The following is a 20,817-nucleotide window of genomic DNA, read 5'->3' as shown; positions in this document are numbered from 1 at the left end:
TGATGTTCCTGTGACAACAGTTGCAAATATTATTAAGAAGTTTAAGGTCCATGGAACTGTAGCCAACCTCCCTGGGTGCGGCCGCAAGAGGAAAATCGACCCCAGATTGAACAGAAGGATAGTGCAAATGGTAGAAAAAGAACCAAGGATAACTGCCAAAGAGATACAAGCTGAACTCCAAGGTGAAGGTACGTCAGTTTCTGTTCGCACCATCCGTCGCTTTTTGAGCGAAAGTGGGCTCCATGGAAGAAGACCCAGGAGGACTCCACTTTTGACAGAAAAACATAAAAAAGCCAGACTGGAATTTGCTAAAATGCATATTGACAAGCCACAATCCTTCTGGGAGAATGTCCTTTGGACAGATGAGTCAAAACTGGAGCTTTTTGGCAAGTCACATCAGCTCTATTTTCACAGATGAAAAAATGAAGCTTTCAAAGAAAAGAACACCATACCTACAGTGAAACATGGAGGAGGCTCGGTTATGTTTTGGGGCTGCTTTGCTGCGCCTGGCACAGGGTGCCTTGAATCTGTGCAGGGCACAATGAAATCTCAAGACAATCAAGGCATTCTGGAGCGAAACGTACTGCCCATTGTCAGAAAGCTCTGTCTCAGTCGCAGGTCATGGGTCCTCCAACAGGATAATGACCCAAAACACACAGCTAAAAGCACCCAAGAATGGATAAGAACAAAACATTGGACTATTCTGAAGTGGCCTTCTATGAGTCCTGATCTGAATCCTATCGAACATCTATGGAAAGAGCTGAAACTTGCAGTCTGGAGAAGGCACCCATCAAACCTGAGACAGCTGGAGCAGTTTGCTCAGGAAGAGTGGGCCAAACTACCTGTTAACAGGTGCAGAAGTCTCATTGAGAGCTACAGAAAACGTTTGATTGCAGTGATTGCCTCTAAAGGTTGTGCAACAGAATATTAGGTTAGGGGTCCCATCATTTTTGTCCATGCCATTTTCATTTGTTTTATTATTTACAATATTATGTTGAATAAAAAATCAAAAGCAAAGTCTGATTTCTATTAAATATGGAATAAACAATGGTGGATGCCAATTACTTTTGTCAGTTTCAAGTTATTTCCGAGAAATTGTACATTCTTCGTTTTTTGTGGAGGGGTACCAACAAATTTGAGCACGTCTGTATATTTGCATTGTGAATCATATTGTTTTCTGCAGTACTATATTTATGAATGCATAAATTATTAATGCCCATTAATGTCCTCTAGGTAAACTTTGAAGAATTTAAAGAAGGCTTTGTAGCAGTGCTGTCAAACTTCCTAGAACTCAGCACATCAGAAGAGGAGAGCATCTACCTGGAGCCAGGTGAGGACAGCCAGCATCTTAGTTGTTACAATTATAATTGTATAGCATTGTACATTTTTAACCTTTTTGGAACGATTTAGGTTCTTGGAATTTGTGTTATCAGTTTCCTTGTTTGAGGTCTCTGCTGCTAAGAGCATACACCCTGTTAAAATATATATAGTGGTCAGTAATCCAGTAATATGAATCTGCCTTAAAAAGCTGTATTGGCATACATTACAATAACATACATTTATTTAGTGTCTTTCATGACAAGATTCTTGAGGCTCATTACATAATGGTTAAAACAAACCAAGCATCATTACCAGGTCCTCAAGGTGTGGGCAGGTAGATAAATCATGACAAATCTACTTGGTTTTTATGGAACAGCTTTTTAAATTGGTTATATTTAATGTGAGACTTTCAGTATGACAGATGGACTGTTAAAATAACTAATTGCATTGGTTACAGACAGTCTCCTGCTTTCTTAAAAATAAAATTTGATTTTCCCAGCAATCCCAGAAGAGGTAAAGCCCAAATATGTCAAGGGAACCAAGCGGTACGGCCGTAGGTCTCGGCCTGAACCCCCCGACTCGGAGGTGGAGGTCACAGCAGATTCGGAGCAGCCGCTTCCCTACAAACCCACCCAGACTGAGCTGCTCCTGCCAGGCAGCAGGAGAGCTCAGCAGAGGCGCTACACGTCGCTGGAGAGCGTGGAGGTATGCATGATTCACCACCTAACTATTCTCAGGTTTTTTGGTTTGCTATGTTTGGCTGCAGTTGAAACCACTTTCTCGTGCGCATGTGGGGGACTGCAGCTTCAGAATAGTTTTGCTCTGTGCTAAAACATTAGCAGTGCTTCAGGCTAAGTTACAGTACAAAAAATAAATTACGTCATCATTTTGGGAAAACAATGGAAATATGTAAACAAATGCTTGCAGACTGGAGCATGAGGTATTCCGCAAAACTAGCGAAACCAAATTATAAAATAACCTGTATCCTCCGAGCAATAAATTAAAAGATATATGAAGTCAGACTTTCATGAACCCTGGATCAATAGTTAACTGTGTGTGCAAAGAACATGATTTATTGACCTTTCAGTCCAGGACCTGGAGAGATTTCCACTCTATAAAACAAAACAACAAAGTAAGAAAACTGAATCTAAGTAAAGATAAACAAAATGCACTTAATGACTTGAAATCGGATACGTATATTGTTATCAAGTCAGCTGACAAAGGAGGGGGCACTGTCATTTTGGATATCTATTAGTGGTATTATTAAATGCAATTCCTGGAATGTTATCTATGGTATTTGATGTCCCTGTTGTCTTTTTATGTAGGGGAAACCGCAAGAGAATTAAGAGTTCGAATTTGTGAACAATAAGACGCAAAGATCGAACTAATCCTGTATCTGATCATTTCATCCAGCGGGGACATAATATTACTGACCTTTTTTATTTCGGCATTGAACGAGTTGGTGTAAATAAGAGGTGGAGATGTTAATAATTTCCGTAAATCTCGAGAAACATATTGGATTCACTTTTTGGACACCTTAACACCAAAGGGCCTTAATCTGGAAAAGGATTATAATGTGTTTATTTAATTATTGTTTCTTCTTGTTGTAATAGGTCACATTCTAGTGTACTCTGTAGGTTTTCTAAATTAATTGAAGAATGACATGGTGATTGTCTTGTTTGACTTATGTTGTTGGGTTATTATTACCCATTTGTATAGCCTAAATGTAAACTGGGCACTTTGTACTAATTGAGATTATTTCTAACCTTTTTGTCAAGTTAAGTCTGTTATACAGGTGATTGAACTTTACCAATTATCTCGGCATGCTGATTGTTAATTTAATTGTGTATTTGAAACCTGTGTGATTTTTATGTGTGTTTGCTGTTTTGTGTATTTAACTTCACTGGGATCAAAGTTTTTTGTTTCTGATGAAGGTCGCATGTACGGCCGAAATGTCAAGTTGTTATATTCTAGAGGTAGAATATAGTATTTGTTTTAATTCAGTGAGCGAGTGTTGTGCTATTCTTATTTCTTTATCACTCTGTAATAAGTGAAACAAGGGGCTGCTAGCCTTTGTAGTTTCGAGATGCCTATTGTATCCTTTATCTGAAACAAAAACACATTGGAAATGTGAAAAAATTTATCAAAAGTGCCCAGCAATTTAAAGTGGAGATATCAAAAACACAAGCCAAGTTTCAAGAAACCATTGGGGCAACCTTTCCCAGCACACAGCAAATAGGCACAACTTTAAAACTGATGGGGGGGCCAAAGTTGCCCAAATTGTTTCTTCTATAAAATCTGTGTGGGAATCGAACCCAAGACATGTTTCCAGTTCAGCTTGCAATGCAGACGCCCTAGCTTTCACGGCAAAGTTTACCCTTCCATTTTACAACATTTCCAAGTAGTATAGCAGTAAAGTTACAGTTTTTAACAAGTAACGAGACAAACAAGATTTTGTAAATAATGATTATGTATTATCCCGATTTGTATGGAAAGCTTTCATCGGGTTTTGCAAACTATCAAAATAAGCTTGATCCGTTCATTTAGTATATTGTAATGTTTTCATGTTTAGGAAGTAGTACTCTGGGAGACAGTGTTGAATTCTCAAAATGTTTGTTTTATTTGAAACTACAGAGAATTCCTGTCAGGGGTTGGAATTCATGGCACCAAAATAATAACCCTACGTTTTAGTCTTGGCACTTTCACTGCATATTCTCTCCGGTCATAGCTCACACTCTCGCTCAGTCGCACCCACAGTTTCTCAATCAAGTTCAGTGCTGGACTGTCTCCAGTCCCCAAGCTCATGCACCCTCTTATATAACCTCCAGTCGTTTCCTGCTGCTGTCCGGCTCATCAACCAGTTACATCCATGCTCTGCAGCCCCCGAAAACAGCAAGACACATTCTCCCCACTCATCCACTCACTCCCCCTTCCCAAGTAATGGCGTGACCCGTTCCCCTTACAATACATGTAACATAAAAGACAGACGAGACAAACTGAACAGACAAGTCCTGCAACAAAGCACTTGTCGGGGTCGTTACAATATATTTTAAAATTTGAAAGTAAAAATATATGAAAACATGATGACCTTTATGTACAAAAATCTTCACTAATATATAATTGAACAAGAACGGTTGAGTATTTATTTAAATTTCTTACAGTATTAAATGGCAGCGTTTATATCTGATAGTGAAAATTAAATAAATAAATAAATATCAAGATAGATAAAGAAAGAAAGAAATGTCTATGTATTGATTTATGTATTCATTTATTTCAATTTTATTAATGTATTTATTTATGTTTTACTTTTACCAAATATATAGGGTATCCTTCAGCATAGCTAATTCTCAGAAATTACTGTATGATAGGTCTTGACTTTTTTTCTACATTTCACCTAAGAGTGTTGGGAACTACAAATTAAAAGTGAAATGGTGCTTTTGGCTGATTTACTTTTGCTGCGCCAATACCCTGAAAACACATAAAGTATCCTTGCTGTATAGAGAGTCTCTCTATTCAGTTCTTGCTGATAACTTGGCGCGAGGAACTACCATTCCTCTCAATTCACAGCTAGAGGATACTCATTCAAAACCAGAGAGAAAACTATGGCAGGGAGATTGGAGCAGTATAAACAGACAACTGTCACATTCATTTTAATGAGGGAAAGGCAGGATTTCGTTTTGTAAAAATGAAAAGTTACTTTGCTATCTTGCTATGTTAATGTTTTTGTATAAAACTTCCACTAAATGTTTTTGTTTGAAAGATTACTACAGTAGAGGGGGACAATCATTTTACCAAGGAAAATTATGGTTGGTTCCAAAACTGATGTGTGGTAAAGGTGAGAACAATAGATATGAAACAATGGAATCATCACCATGTTAAAAGAGACAATGGAGTAACTATTTTTGGTTATTGGACTGGATGTAAAGCAGGAATACCAACTACACAGATTTGTATCAAAAAAGTTTGAACTGATTTAACTTTACACTTCAGCGAATCATTAAAAACCAGACTGAATTCTATTATGAATCCTAATTGCAGAGCCACCCTGTTTGGTAGAAGTTTCATAGTTAAAGAACGTAGTCTTTCCTGGGTTCTTTGATTATTGATTGAACTTGACAAATTGCTTTTATACCACAAGTCATAGCTTTACTGTTCCTCCACTAATGCCTTTTTTTATTACAACCAAGTTAGTCGATAAATCCCTGTATTCACATGATAATATGCTTTGTCTTTCAGAGTCTCAAATCAGACGAAGAGACGGTCAGTGGTAAAGAACCACAGAATGAGACGTTCGAAGCACAAGGTAAACCCAGACAGTATTTTCTTAACATAACTTTTTTTTCTATTGTTTCAAAACAAGCAATAAACCTTTTAGCATGTTGCAGTACTACAGCCCCATCATGCCAAAGAGTAGCCTTTAGGTAATTGCTGTAATCATATTACGACTGAGTGCTGTGTGCTTTAGGCCAGATGAGAACATGGAAGCCTGACGTGCTTGACAGTCCAAGGCAGACCTCCTGTCCCCGAGTGGACACCGCCGATGTCTCAGACAGCCAGATGCAGGTCATCTGGGCGGAGCTGGGTGTGGGGGACAGTGGCTACCTCAACAGACAGGAGCTGTCTGTGGTCTGTGACCACATCGGTCTCACTGACCTGCATGCTGAGGTGAGAGCTTTCATAGACTAACTGCATATGAAGGAGGACTGCAATGCATTTGTAATGGAAAAAGTTTCAGGATGTTTTTTTCTTTCTAAAAGATGCATGCTGTTAATGTTTTATTATGCCAAAATGAACTATAGCTGTGTGATCATTATTTTTTTTTGCACACATGGGAATTTAGCAAACACTCTGAACTGAGCAGTTGTTTTCCTAATGGTTAGTAGTGCTTTGAAATCTGTATCTTTAGAAAAAAATGGAAATATTTTGAGTGGTGTCGCCCCCCCCCCCCAATGACTCAAGTAGTCGTTTGAAGTCTGCTGTGGAGATGAAGGGCTTGCCGAGGTTTGTTTTGATGAAGAAAAGTCTTTGTTACACCTTTTCATGTTTTATGCAATTCTGACAGTCACAGTTCTGTGTTTAAATTATATAAGCATATAGTCAATTAAAACTGCAAACGAATAATGTTGGTGGAAATGTAAAAGGCTGCAAACTTTAAAAGTAAAAAACTAAGTATATAAGAATTACATCTGTCTATCTATCGGCAATAAATGCGATCTCAGAGTTTTGCCCCTGTAATGAGAGCTAAAGAGATCTGTTATTGTTCTCAGGAGCTAGACAACCTCTTCAGGCAGCTGGATAAAAACCGTGATGGCAGAGTGAGCCTCCGTGAGTTCCAGCGAGGGCTGTTCCGACACTCCCCTCTGTCTGCACCTGCCTTCTCCACCCCCTGCAAACCCAAAGTCCTGCGCGCTCTCCATCAGGTCAGGATAACGAGTGCTGGAGTGTGTTAGTCATTCTACGAAGGAGGTCTGCCTTGGACTGTCAAGCACGTCAGGCTTCTATGTTCTCATCTGGCCTAAAGCACACAGCACTCAGCTGTAATAGGATTACAGCAATTTAAAAAATATATACAATTCATCTTACCCTTTATCTAAAGGCTACTCTTTGTCATGATGGGGCTGTAGTACTGCAACATGCTAAAAGGTTTATTGCTTGTTCTGAAACAATAGAAAAAAAAGTTATGTTAAGAAAATACTGTCTGGGTTTACCTTGTGCTTCGAACGTCTCATTCTGTGGTTCTTTGAGGCTCTGAAAGACGAAGCATATTAGCATGTGAATTAACTGTCCTGGTCTCCCCTCCTATTTTTTTCCAACAAACACTTCATTTTCTGAGGGTGAGTTATATTTCTTTGATTGCTAAAAGACACTGGCTCATTCTTGTGGACAGATACAGTAGTAGACATGAGAATCCTACAAGGTTATTTTGTGTGAGTTTGGGTTACTCTGTCAAGGCATCCTATTTTTATTTATTATTTGGTTATTTAGCAGACATGTTTATCCAAGGGGACTTACAGAGACTAGGGTGTGTGAACTGTGCAGGTTAAGTGAATTGCTCAGGGTCACACAGAGTCAGTGAGTGAGCTGGGATTTGAACTGGGGTCCTCCTGGTTACAAGTCCTTTTCTTTAACCACTGGACCACACAGCCTCCTATGTTTGTAGATGGGCACTCCCTGCTGTGATTCGTGGGAAATATTGGTAATAAATGCTACTCCCAGGGGCGGGGTTCATATGGAAACATAATTTCTCCAAAAACAGTTGAAAGCAGGTGAAAATCCATTTCCTCCCCTGTAGGTAATGGAGGTGCTCATCATAAATGTGGGAATGAAAACTTCTATTTAGCGATGCTGTAAAACACAAACGAAAGAATCGTATGCTGTCATCACTGGACATTCAGTTAAATCGAACTCTATTTACAAAATATTTATTTTTTTCATGTCCTCATTTGCACATGCATGGCCCCTTCATTGTATTATTATTATTATTATTATCTATTTCTTAGCAGACGCCCTTATCCAGGGCGACTTACAATTGTTACAAGATATCACATTATTTCACATTATACAGATAGATATCACATTATTTTTACATACAATTACCCATTTATACAGTTGGGTTTTTACTGGAGCAATCTAGGTAAAGTACCTTGCTCAAGGGTACAACAGCAGTGTCCTCCACTGGGAATTGAACCCACAACCCTCCGGTCAAGAGTCCAGAGCCCTAACCACTACACCACACTGCTGCCCCTGTAGAGAGAATTCAAGAAATGAAGCAGTACTGTCAGGGCACTGAGGGAAGTGGTGTCTATTGCCAAACTCTAACACAGTGCACTGATGGTGCTTCCTTGTTTTTTCTCATAGGCTTTTGAGGAAAGCCCTCACAGAACAGCCACACCGTCTCTCCTGTGCACAATAGCAGGGCCCCATCTGCTCTCCTGTATTAACGATGGCACTGGGTATGTGAATCCAGAGCAGGTCATCAGCATCTGGCGAGAGGAGGGGATCTCTAACAGCAAAGAGATTCTGCAGGTGAAACCTAAATAACAAAACCACAATGCTAGGACTTCTACTTGAGCTGCATGATTACTGAAAACTGCAGGTGTTTATAAATTACAGGTGCACAAGGTGAAAAAAGAGAGAATATAGTCCATTGTGCAGATATTCATTTAAGATTAATAGTGGCATCAGTTGTCAAATGGGGATTTTAAAATAGAATTAATAACACTGTTCTAGAACCTCCCACACAACTTTCTCGCTACTGATCAGCTAGAAGACTGATGTAATTGAAGTAGTCAGTCATTTCGGGGGGTGGGGGGGGGGGGAGCATCTTTCTACCCATATTCCTTCCTTATTCATCTAAAATTTAACTCTGATAACATGCACGTGACTGATATTCTTATTTTATTTTGTATTAGACTCTAGAGTTCCGCCTTGATGAGAAACTGAACCTTTCTGAGCTGACCCTTGCCCTGGACAACGAGCTTCTGGTGTCCAGAAACGGACTCCACCAAGCTGCTTTGGTCTCCTATAAAAATGAAATACAATTTCTGCAGTAAGAATCGCCTTCAAAATATATTTCTTTCTGTTTTTATCTACTATTCCTTATGATTAGATTTTTTTAAAATTGTTATTTTCTTTTTATTGGTAATGGGGAACAACAATTTGTGCAACTTTAATACATGATTTCTTCCTGCTATTTTATGAACACTTATACAGTAAACTGCACATGTGTTTTTCAGGGGGCAAGTAGAACAGAGCTGCAAAGAGAGAGACCAGGTGAAGGCAGACCTGGAGAAGGCAGAGAAGAGGAGCTTGCAGCTGGCCAGGGAGGTGGACGATCGCCGTGCTGCCATGGAGCACCTGAACGAGAGCAAAGTCAAGTAAGAAATGGAAAGAGATCTGGACCTGAACCAGGATATTCTGCTTTTTTTCAGCACTAACCCATAGGATTACATGTTAATTATTGCACTGCTATCTTTTATAGTGGTATTTTCAGTCTGAACAAGAGTTAAGGGGCCTTGAGTTACGTGGTTAAGGTAGTCAGGAAATTGGAAATATGAATGACACACCGTTCATCATTTTTCCTTAATTGTAGGGACCTTGAGCAGGAGTACAAAGAGAAGCTGTCAACCCTGAGAACTGAAATGGACAAGGAGCGAGAGCTGATCATGCAGCAGGCGAGCAAGCAGAGAGCCAAGCTGGAAGAGGAAATCGATTTGCTGCACGCCAATGACGCCAGCCTCCGGGAGGAAGTCACCGTGACAACAAAGGTAAGGTCATAGCCACTGCATTTGCTATTCATTTTGGAGCACTAAGATTCTGTGTTTCTGTGTTTGAGTTCCAGGCAACTCAACTACTGACTCGCTGTGTGTCCTTTAACAGTCTAAGAAGTAGATTTGTTTTTAATTTTCACCCCAGTAACTAAGGGTTATTCTTGTGTAGGTGATGTAGTACATACATTTACAATTCTTAAAGATGTATGTGAATGCTAATGGCAGTAATGGCTAATCTGTCTTAACCAAGGAATTTCCTCTTTATGCAGGAGAACGGTCGCTTGGAGAAGGAGGTTGACAAGCTGGTGGAAAAGCTGGCAGTTTCCCAGAAAACAGTTTCTAAACTACAAAAAGACATGAACCACATGCTGATGGAAAAGGTACAATTAGAATCAGATTCATTTTATGGTTCTATGTTTGTAGTCAACCACACAATGTGTTTTAATATTTTTTATATTTTTTGTGTTGATGAATAAACAGTATAGAACACTTTATTCTGGAGCACATTTGCTGATTTGATTGTGTTGCATATTTATGGAAACTAGTTTAACCCATAATCATCTACAGATATAAAATATCAAATAAAAACAATTACATTTTCTACTCATCTGTAAAAATATATTTTAATCAAAGTACTATGCACTTGAGATTTTACAGGGTAACTTACGTGCATCCCATTCGCAATGCATGACTAGCAGTTTTGTCATGCACCTTTATTTGTTCACCTATATAAAAAATAACACTACAAATTCAAAGTGTGTACACAATTACGGGCTGCCCTGTGTGTGCGGCCAGGGGCCCTCAAGCATATAGAAAGATGACTCCTCACAGGCAGGTTTTAAACAGTAGTACATGTGCCTTGTTTGGTTTAATTCCCAGTTTGGTAGCCTGGATCCGCACAATACAGAGCTATTCAATCAGGAGGAGCGGTTTTCAGAGATAATCAAGGAGTTTGAACAGCAATGCAGGGTGAGTCTGTTTTCTGAATTGTAAATCCAAACACTGAACATCCTTCAGAAGCACAGATTAGCGACTACGGACAATCTTGCTACTCATTTGTACTGCATTTGTAACTTCTCTTGGGTTGAATAGAGGTTGTTTTGTTGGGCTATCTGGAAGGTAGAGTGGAACTTGGTTAGATTTGTTAAAATTGCTGGGAATGAGAAGCCTTTCCATCAAAGGATGTGTCTGTGAACAAGGTGCTTGTATCCTGAATAAATAATCTTTAACTTCTATGTGGAAACCTATTGGTAAGAAATACCCCGTGAATCAAATGTGGTTGTTCTTGCATCCAGTGGAGGCGGAGTGTTGCAGGGGCAGTTGATGTACCAGCTGTGCTTAATGGAAGATGTGTTTGAGAGCTCTACAGAGGCCATAAAGGTGCATTTAACTTCTGAGTTTTAAAAAGTCACCAGGATGTGATAACTGACACAGGAAATGATATACGAACTTCAGTGAATCTAAAGAAGAAGAATACATAAGATACAAGATTTGATTTTTCCTACCTGTACCAAGTTGATCTGTAAGATTTTTGCTTCTAGTACAACATTTGGCTAGATGGCAGTATGTGAGATGACCATTTAGAACTCATTGCAAAGAAATAACAATCTGATAGTCAGATTTTGTTTTTTGCACATTCCATCTGAATGGTATGCCTAGTACTTTTCTAAACCACATATTTTCTGGTTCTAGTTAGTGCTGACTTGAAATTTGTTGCACTAACAAATCTACTGTGATTATTGCTTGAACCGATCTTACTGTACCTTTTCATAGTCAAAGCTTGTTTTATTTGCTAAACAATGAGACCGTCTAACTTGAATGTACTCAGAGAGTTTTCTGGAAAAGTGGCAAGCTCTCTTATACCTGTCTCTCTCATTCTGTTGCTTCCTTTATTGGAAATCTAGAAGGTTAAGGTGAGCATGTTTTTAAACTGCATGTGCTAGTGGTTCAGGCATTCATAAATAACTATTAAATAGAATTTTCAGAAGAAATTAAAGATCTGCAGGAACATAAGGCAAGAGTTTGTGGCGATAATTCAAGCAACTAGTAGAATTTGAGATTTTCATACAAATTGCTCAGATCACTGTTTTCATGTTGTTGCATTCATTTGCAACCAAAACTCTTTTGTTTAAACAGTTGCCAGAGAACGTTACCTTGTCTTAATACATTTTACAGGCTAAACAAGTTCAGAAAATATGTATTGTTTCCTTTCTGTCTATCTCTATTTATTTATTTATGTAGTTATAATATTTTTTTATCCTGGTGCTCATAATTGGTGTTCAACACCAGTGTGACTCCTGAGAGGGGACTCTATCCACCGCAGTGCTAACGCTGCACATGTCTGTTCTTGAAGGAGCTGCGGGACAGAAATGACGAGCTGCAGTCACAGTTGGAGCTGCTGTGTTCCCAGGTACAGGACAGGTCTCGACACTCCCTGAGGAACAACAAGCCCCTTCGCATTGAGGCTGACAGCAGGGTCCGGCCCACTGACTCAGACTCTGGTACTGCCTCTCTCTCAGCTGGTGCTGTTTCACTGGGAGGAAAAAAAGTTGTTTAAATCAGTTGCATTAATAAAATGATCCCCAAACCATGGCTGTAAAAACAAAACTTCAGCAGTAATTACAGTGAACTATTTCATTTTATTTTCAGTGAAATGGTTTCAGCAGCAAAAATATCCCTTTTACAGTTTTTCCTGTAGCATGAACACTTTACAGCCCTGTTTTCAGTGTTTTTATAAATATTTTTTAATATACATTTATGGTATGTACATTATAGGCGGGTAAGGAAAAAACTCACAAGCATTTTTATTTATTGATGTATACAGAAAGGATTATCTGATCATGTTTGCTAATGTATTTTTAATTTATATTATTCTAGATGATGCAGATATAGTAAAGAAACACAAGTATCTCAGAGTAAGAAGGCATCTACCCACCTCGGGGAGAAATGGTAAAGATAGGCTTGAATAACATTGATAATAGCTTATTTGTTGCTTTAAGGCAGTAAAAGTTTGGACACTAAGCAATTCTACAGAGCTAACTCACTCCCCACGTAATTATCTTCCAATATAAATTCAATGGTGCTATATTATTGAGGCTTATTATTATTATTATTATTATTATTATTATTATTATTATTATTATTATACTTTTTTATTTTTTAGGAAAATATGAATTCAGTTAATCAATAGAGCAAATGTTGATTAACATATCATCAATGATGAATTAAAATAGATATGGTTCCACTTCCTTTTGCCCCAAGCTGCATTCTTTACCTGTTTTTACAGGTATTGTTGCCCATGAAAAGAATCCTGCTAACATTAGCATTGAAACAGAGATGGCTGTTGAGCAGATAAAGGAGAAGCATCAGCAAGAAGTCCAGGACCTGAAAATACAGCTGGAAACCAGGGTGAACTTTTCAAAGCTGTTGGAACAAACAGATTACGAGATATATATATATATATATATATTATTATTATTATTATTATTTATTTTCTTAGCAGACGCAATTATCCAGTGCGACTTACAATTGTTACAAGATATCACATTATACATTATTTCACATTATACAGATATCACATTATTTATTTTTACATACAATTACCCATTTATACAGTTGGGTTTTTACTGGAGCAATCTAGGTAAAGTACCTTGCTCAAGGGTACAACAGCAGTGTCCCCCACTGGGGATTGAACCCACAACCCTCTGGTCAAGAGTCCAGAGCCCTAACCACTACTCCACACTATATATATATATATATAACACAATAAAAACATCCTCCTAAAGTTAAAAGACCTACAAGCTTTCTAATTTGTATTTTGTTCTCTTCTAGGTCAATTTCTATGAGAGGACTATGGAGCTGATGAAGAGGAGTGTTCAGCTGGAGCGTAAAGACAACGAGCAGGGCTTCAAGATCGAGATCAGTGAGCTGGAGGAGCAGAGAGCTGAGCTGGAAGAGAAGTGCGATCAGCTGCAGGGGGTTATCTCTGAGCTGAGAGAGCAGCTGCAGAGGCCCGGCCACGGCCAGGACCTGGAGAAGAGGTTCCACCAGGAGAGGGCTGACACGGAGCAGTGCTACGCCAAACAGATCACCGGCCTTGCACAAAGACTGACCAAGGAGAAGGACCAGCTAGAGCTGGAACTGCATGAGAAACATCAGCAAGAGATGGTGCAGCTAAGGTTAGTGAGTGCCTTTCATCACAGGGTCACAGAAAAACACAAAAGTACAATTTCATAAGCACACCTGTCCTCTGATATTTTTGGGAACATAGAATAGAAATGTAGGGTGCATGACGTGAAATATTTGGCAGCCCTGGAATATACGGAAAAATTTCCTGATCAGTAATGTTGCAGGTCGATGTTCAGGCTGGTAAATTGAAGGATTATTGACATTGATGGTAATGGCAGCATATCTAAATAAGTTGTTATAGAGCTCTCCGGGGTGCTTAACATACACAGGTAAAAATACACAAAAGAAACCTTGGTACACTATGAATATTTATAGATCAATTGAATTGACCCAAATATTTCTTTTTTATGCTAGTACCAGTTCCTTGAATTTAAGATTAAGTTTATTCATGATGCTGATATTTTAACCTGTACATAATCTTAACAATATAAAATACATCAGTGTTTATCTGTAGGAAAGAAGCTGCTGATCTCGAGCAAAGGCTGTCCCAAATGGAAAACCACCATGCTGAAGCCCAACCCATTTTGGGGCAGGAAAACCACAAACTACAGAAACTCCAGGAGAAATCAAGTCAAGAAAAGTGTCAATGGGAGGCAATGGAGAGAGACCTCCTTCTGGAGTGCAGGAAAGGAAATCTGAGAACTGAAGAAAAGATGAATGAAAAAGAAGTCAGGATCTGCAACAGTTTCGCCATGGATAAGAAGATGATGGAGGAGCAAAACACAGAGCGGATAAACCAGCTGAACAGTAAGATTGGTACACTTAAAAATGAGCTTGAAAAGATGAGGGGTATTGACACTCTTCTAGTGCATTCAGAAGAGACAGAAGTTATTCTAGAGAATCGCATTGCATTTATTAAAGACCAAGCTGGTTTAATCAAAGAGCTGACTTCTGATCTTAAGTTAAAGGAAGAGGAGGTAGAGGTGCTGAAGAAAAGAAAAGATGACCTCAGTCTTAAATTACAACAGAAAGAAAATTTGACTCCAGTACAGGCCAAACTGTCAGAGCTTAAAGAAAAACAGAAGGTTGTGGAGAATTATAGTCATCAGAATAAAGAGTGTCAGCAGTTACAAACCCTGCTGCAGGCGCAGGAAGAAGATGCAAAGATGCTGAGGAAGAAGGTGCAAGACTTGCATGAACACTTGAAAAACAGCAGAGACGAGGTGATCCAACTAAAAGTCAGACTGAAGTCAGAAGAGCAAGACAAGGAGAGAATTTTTGAAAACTTAAAAAATCTAAGTAGCTGGTGTGAGCAACTGAAAGTCCAGCTGAAAACACAAGAAGACGTTTTAACACTGCTGAGAAGAAAGGAACAAGACCTACTAGGCGAATTAAAGCAGAGAGAACTTGATGCGGTTGAGCAAAATTCTAAATTAGAATTTGAGGTGAAAGACAAGGAGGGACTTTTGGAGGAGATCACAAAGCAAGTTCATGCTTGTCAGCAGTTGTCCTCTGGGTTGGTAGAAAAAGCTGCAGTGACAAATGAAAAAATAAAACCCCTGGTTCTTGAGCAGGGGGTCCAGCTAGACTCGGAGGTGAAGGAAAAAGAACAGTTAAAAACCAAACTGAAGGAAAAGCTGGATATACTTAAGCACAATTTGATGCTGTTGCAAGTTCATGTGAGCACAATTCAGCAGTTGTCTGCCAAGTTGAAGGACACAGAAGAAGAGCTGTTCCTCCTGAGAACGCAGGCCGGGGACTTGTCTGGCTTGTTGCAGCAGAGAGAACAAGAGGCACAAACACAGATACACCAAGTGACAGAAAAATTTGAAATGGGAAAAACACAAGTTGAAGGATCAGCTACTTCAGATGGAAAAGCTGGTAACTAAATTGGAGGCTGTATCAGGTGAAGGCAGAACACACAGGTTTGTGACCATTTGCAGCTAAATGATGACTAACACACAGTGAACTAATCATTCATTTGCAACCCTGGGACAACTTAATAACAACTAATAGAGACTTCACTTTTCTTGAAATACCAAGTGTTCTGCCACTAACCAAGATGAGACAAGATGTGTGCCTTCTGAATAACTAACCCACCCTTCCTAATCAAACACCTAGTGTTGATTTCTTTAATAGACTGATTCTCATACTGACTGGTAAAACAACAGTGATTGTGTGTTTTAATACAAGATAATAAATACAATCTTTTAGATAATTGTACTAACATAAATAAACTGTGCATGCTAATGGCTCTTAATTTTTGTAAAAATCCATGGATAATATGAAAATGAATAGAGCAACAATATGGGAAATAAGGAGGCCGTGTGGTCCAGTGGTTAAAGAAAGGGGCTTACAACCAGGAGGTCCCCAGTTCAAATCCCACCTCAGCCCCTGTCTCATTGTGCGACCCTGAGCAAGTCACTTCACCTCCTTGTGCTCCGTCTTTCGGGTGAGACGTAGTTGTAAGTGACTCTGCAGCTGATGCATAGTTCACACACCCTAGTCTCTGTAAGTCGCCTTGGATAAAGGCGTCTACTAAATAAACAAATAATAATAAATAATAATAAACAAAAATGTATAACTGAACCTTTTGTTTGCATTGAAGAAAATAAATGGTATCTAGCTATTATCATGGGATTGTTTATCATCGGAATGACAAACATGTAAACGCTATATAGTTACACAGTAGATATCTCTAATGTACTGTAGTTGCCTGAAAATGTACAGTGAATGTAGAGTGGATTTTAAAATGTGTTAACAGTAAACATTTTTGCGCGAATTCAGTTGAATCCACAAATCCACTTTATTAAGATTAGTAATTAAAGAAAATGTTATAATAATAACATGTTACAGATTTATCAAGTTTCTCAATCTAATAAATGTATATATATATATATTCATTATTACAATTTCAAGTAACAGCTAGATGACCATTTTTTTCCCCCAATATTGTCATTCTACTCTCTGCAGCAGTGCACCACTGTGCCTGTCAAAATGAAAAGTGTACTAAAAATTATTTCAATGGTCTGTCCACGGATAACAGTACATTTTTGCAGAAAGACCAATACTGTGCAATTATTCTGTTGTGCAATGTACAGTATATAACTGCATAATCTGTATTCTTCTCCAGGGCTCAACTTCAGGGGCTGACTGAGGAAAACTCTGCACTGAAAGTAAAACTTGCCATGTTCCAGCAAGAAGTCCAGAAACTAGAAGTTGATGTAAATAGACAGAGGTATATAAAATGAAACACACAACTGCGTGCTGCATTTTCGAACTACAATTATATAGTGCATGTGGACAGACCTTTAAAACATTAAAGATCAATACTACCTTATAAGGAAGCAGTATACAGTAAGTACAGACTTGTTGTGTGCTGTCTTTCTACCCATTTAGTCTAACAGATTATGTTTATACAGAGGGCTAAAATCTGAGTCTTGTGAGATACTTAAAAAATCAAAAGGCAGGCTGTTAATCGTTTAACGAACAGTGTTCAGTTAGTATGACTTGTATACAAAACATTAACATTCATTTTTTTGTGTAGAAAACAAACAGAACAGAGGAAGAGTGAACAGGAGAAGGAGCAAAGTGAAGCAGAACTTCTCTTCAAAGAGGTAAGTAGTTCACATTTTATCAACAGTATATGCAGTGAAAACCCAACGCACCCGTGTGTTTCATTTTGTGCGGTGATCTTGTTTTAAATGCTGCAAGCCAGTCGTTAACGATTAGTAAGACCACAAGGAAGGTTTGTGATGGCAGTGATGTCAAAATGTTGAGAAATAACTGGTAATATTTAATAAAGAACTTCTGTGTCTGTTTATAATTTAAGATTATAAACAGACACTGAAGTTCTTTATAAGGTTATCGTGTAGCATGGGAATAAGGTCACTGTCTCTGTACCTCACAATTTAACAAAACTAGTGGTAACTCTCCAGAACTTTGTATTCCTGTGAAAACAGTATATGTTGTTGTTGTGTTTGTTATGTAAGTCAAATAGATTCATTATCCTCTTACTCACATCACCCAAGAGAACAGTTACACTTTGTCAAACATGCAGCAATCAGCAAGCTTCATACAAAGGGTCCTCTGTTATATCTGCATCATTTCCAGTGTAGATTTCTTATAGCTATCAGTAAAACTGCATCATACAGTGTGCAGGATTTTAAGTACAAAATATCAGCTTCCAGAAAGTGTGTTGACTTTTGTAAGTCAGGGGAACCTGCAGCTGTCCGCTGACACTTGCCCCTTTTCATAATGCAGAACACAAGGTACAGGAACGAGGTGTTTGAAATCAGCACCAGGAACCTGCAGCTGAGCAGCGAGAACGCGGACCTGAACGCCAAGCTCAAGGCCGACCAGAGTACCATTCAGCTGCTCAACGAGAGGCTTGCACAGATCTCCCTGCAGAAGGAAGAGGAGGCTGTGGTTACTAGGCAACTGCAGGAAGCATCTGGCAGGCTGGAGAGAGAGCAGCTTCAGCAGCAATCTGGATGGCAGAGAGACAAAGAGCTGATGGAACAAGAGCTGCAAATATCTAAAGAAAAGGTCAGGGTTGGGGAGGGGGCGTGCTTAGTGTTTGCAGGGTTGGGGAGGGGGCGTGCTTAGTGTTTGCAGGGTTGGGGAGGGGGTTGTGCTTAGTGTTTGCAGGGTTGGGGAGGGGGTTGTGCTTAGTGTTTGCAGGGTTGGGGAGGGGGCGTGCTTAGTGTTTGCAGGGTTGGGGAGGGGGCGTGCTTAGTGTTTGCAGGGTTGGGGAGGGGGCGTGCTTAGTGTTTGCAGGGTTGGGGAGGGGGCGTGCTTAGTGTTTGCAGGGTTGGGGAGGGGGTTGTGCTTAGTGTTTGCAGGGTTGGGGAGGGGGCGTGCTTAGTGTTTGCAGGGTTGGGGGGGGTGTGCTTAGTGTTTGCAGGGTTGGGGAGGGGGCGTGCTTAGTGTTTGCAGGGTTGGGGAGGGGTTGTGCTTAGTGTTTGCAGGGTTGGGGAGGGGGCGTGCTTAGTGTTTGCAGGGTTGGGGAGGGGGCGTGCTTAGTGTTTGCAGGGTTGGGGAGGGGGCGTGCTTAGTGTTTGCAGGGTTGGGGTGGGGGCGTGCTTAGTGTTTGCAGGGTTGGGGAGGGGGCGTGCTTAGTGTTTGCAGGGTTGGGGAGGGGGCGTGCTTAGTGTTTGCAGGGTTGGGGAGGGGTTGTGCTTAGTGTTTGCAGGGTTGGGGAGGGGTTGTGCTTAGTGTTTGCAGGGTTGGGGAGGGGGCGTGCTTAGTGTTTGCAGGGTTGGGGAGGGGGCGTGCTTAGTGTTTGCAGGGTTGGGGAGGGGGCGTGCTTAGTGTTTGCAGGGTTGGGGAGGGGGTTGTGCTTAGTGTTTGCAGGGTTGGGGAGGGGGCGTGCTTAGTGTTTGCAGGGTGGGGAGGGGGTTTCGCTTAGTGTTTGCAGGGTTGGGGAGGGGGCGTGCTTAGTGTTTGCAGGGTTGGGGAGGGGGCGTGCTTAGTGTTTGCAGGGTTGGGGAGGGGGTTGTGCTTAGTGTTTGCAGGGTTGGGGAGGGGGCGTGCTTAGTGTTTGCAGGGTTGGGGAGGGGGCGTGCTTAGTGTTTGCAGGGTTGGGGAGGGGGAGTGCTTATTATTTGTAATAATTTACAGTTGGCAATAGGCAATGGGGTACTTAGTACATGAACTAAATTTGCACCCAGTAATTTTCCTGTATGGTGGAATAATGCAGTAAGTACCAAATTGTGCAATTGAAATAAAGGAAGGACATTGGTAATATGTTATATGGCATCAGCAAGCCTTTGGAAGCTATTTTGTGTAAGCTGCGCTGTTGCTTTTGTAAGGGCATTAATACAAATATTTGCTCCAGAAGTACCACTCTTATGATGTTTGAAATGTTCAAATATGCATTAAGTTATTCTACATAGGTGGCTCACTTTATTTTTTTTTATTATACTACACCTTTTTGGTAGAGTTATTGAAGCCTTAGCAACACTACAAGTACAGATGCAGGTCTATATACTGTAGGTGTAGGCTGACTTCTGTAATTGCAAAAGGTTTTTATATTAACATATCTTATGTGTTTCACTTTTTAAATATTGGATTCTGCCGAGTCAACAGCGTAAAGTTGTCGTTAAGGCAAAACTGGAGGGTGGGGAATTCCAGGCATTATTAACATTAGGTAGATATATATTATGCTTACAATTAGGCATGCTTAAAATTCAAAGGTAGAGCCACAGCACACAGTCACGCTAAAGGATCAAGAAGTGCAGTTAACATATTTATTGACTGGTGAAATACAATTCAAAGTTGCTGCAGTATGTCCACTGTTTTGTCATTTCAAATATGTTCACAAAACAAACACTACACTTTAAAGCTACAGTGTGCAGTGCAAAAGCACATCATGAAAAACACATTTGTAGGTGAAAAACGCTAGAATAAAAGTAGCTACATTTAAAAAATATATAAACGCATGAAATTTTCGGTCCACTAAAATAAGTGGCTTTACATAATCTCTGTGTAAGAAATTGGAGGGTCCAGTGTGAAAACACAACACGAAATAATAAGGTGACGTAGCATCCAAAGTAGCATGATAGCATTGAAATGTTCAATAACAAAAAAATGGGTCTTGAAAACTGGCAAAATACAAAATTAAATCTCTTGATATCTTGTTAATTGACTATAGTTGCAGAGGCTGAAAGAAGTGGAGTCTGAATTTTCAAGTTTAACACTAAAGCATCAGTGGCTGGAGCAAGACAAGGAATGTCTGGTTAAAGAGCTTGAGGAACGTAATGCGAAGGTACAAATTACACAGTACATTTAACTGTCATGCTGTATATTAATTCTGGTATGATCTGTGTAGATGCAAGTCTTGGTTCCTAGCACCTTCTTAACATATTACTGTAACAGGGGTGTTCTGTGTCTGTGTGGGTATCCGCTGAGAGACACAGAGGGTTTGAGGTTGAAGACTCGGGCGTCGAGGCAGTTTATGTGGCCGCCACTAGGGTACCAGCAATGGTATTGCTAGTGTGGAAGAACATTCACACAGGTGTACATAATAATACAAAACACAGTGGGTAAAACGGCTACAGAACAAAAGGTGGCCAAGCTCGGGTCATGCGATGCTCGG

At 39.8% G+C, this 20,817-nt stretch overlaps 1 protein-coding gene across 1 annotated transcript in view; it reads left to right on the top strand.

Moving 5' to 3' along the window:
• The window catches only part of LOC117410378 (ninein-like protein), a 33,887-nt gene that overhangs the window by 4,604 nt on the left and 8,466 nt on the right, over positions 1 to 20,817 (top strand). Inside the window, 21 exon segments of the mRNA XM_059025057.1 lie at positions 1,234 to 1,330; positions 1,820 to 2,025; positions 5,557 to 5,623; positions 5,786 to 5,985; positions 6,588 to 6,740; positions 8,179 to 8,346; positions 8,733 to 8,869; positions 9,057 to 9,197; positions 9,413 to 9,587; positions 9,860 to 9,970; positions 10,470 to 10,559; positions 11,944 to 12,091; positions 12,468 to 12,539; positions 12,877 to 12,998; positions 13,422 to 13,768; positions 14,233 to 15,553; positions 15,555 to 15,643; positions 16,852 to 16,956; positions 17,266 to 17,335; positions 17,982 to 18,266; positions 20,374 to 20,487. Coding sequence (XP_058881040.1) covers positions 1,234 to 1,330; positions 1,820 to 2,025; positions 5,557 to 5,623; positions 5,786 to 5,985; positions 6,588 to 6,740; positions 8,179 to 8,346; positions 8,733 to 8,869; positions 9,057 to 9,197; positions 9,413 to 9,587; positions 9,860 to 9,970; positions 10,470 to 10,559; positions 11,944 to 12,091; positions 12,468 to 12,539; positions 12,877 to 12,998; positions 13,422 to 13,768; positions 14,233 to 15,553; positions 15,555 to 15,643; positions 16,852 to 16,956; positions 17,266 to 17,335; positions 17,982 to 18,266; positions 20,374 to 20,487 — 4,218 coding nt within the window.

This window comes from Acipenser ruthenus, chromosome 6, assembly GCF_902713425.1.
Source record: "Acipenser ruthenus chromosome 6, fAciRut3.2 maternal haplotype, whole genome shotgun sequence".
Classification (NCBI taxonomy): domain Eukaryota; kingdom Metazoa; phylum Chordata; class Actinopteri; order Acipenseriformes; family Acipenseridae; genus Acipenser; species Acipenser ruthenus.
Note: the sequence above shows the minus strand (reverse complement) of the source record. Positions and strands in the feature narration are given on the sequence as shown.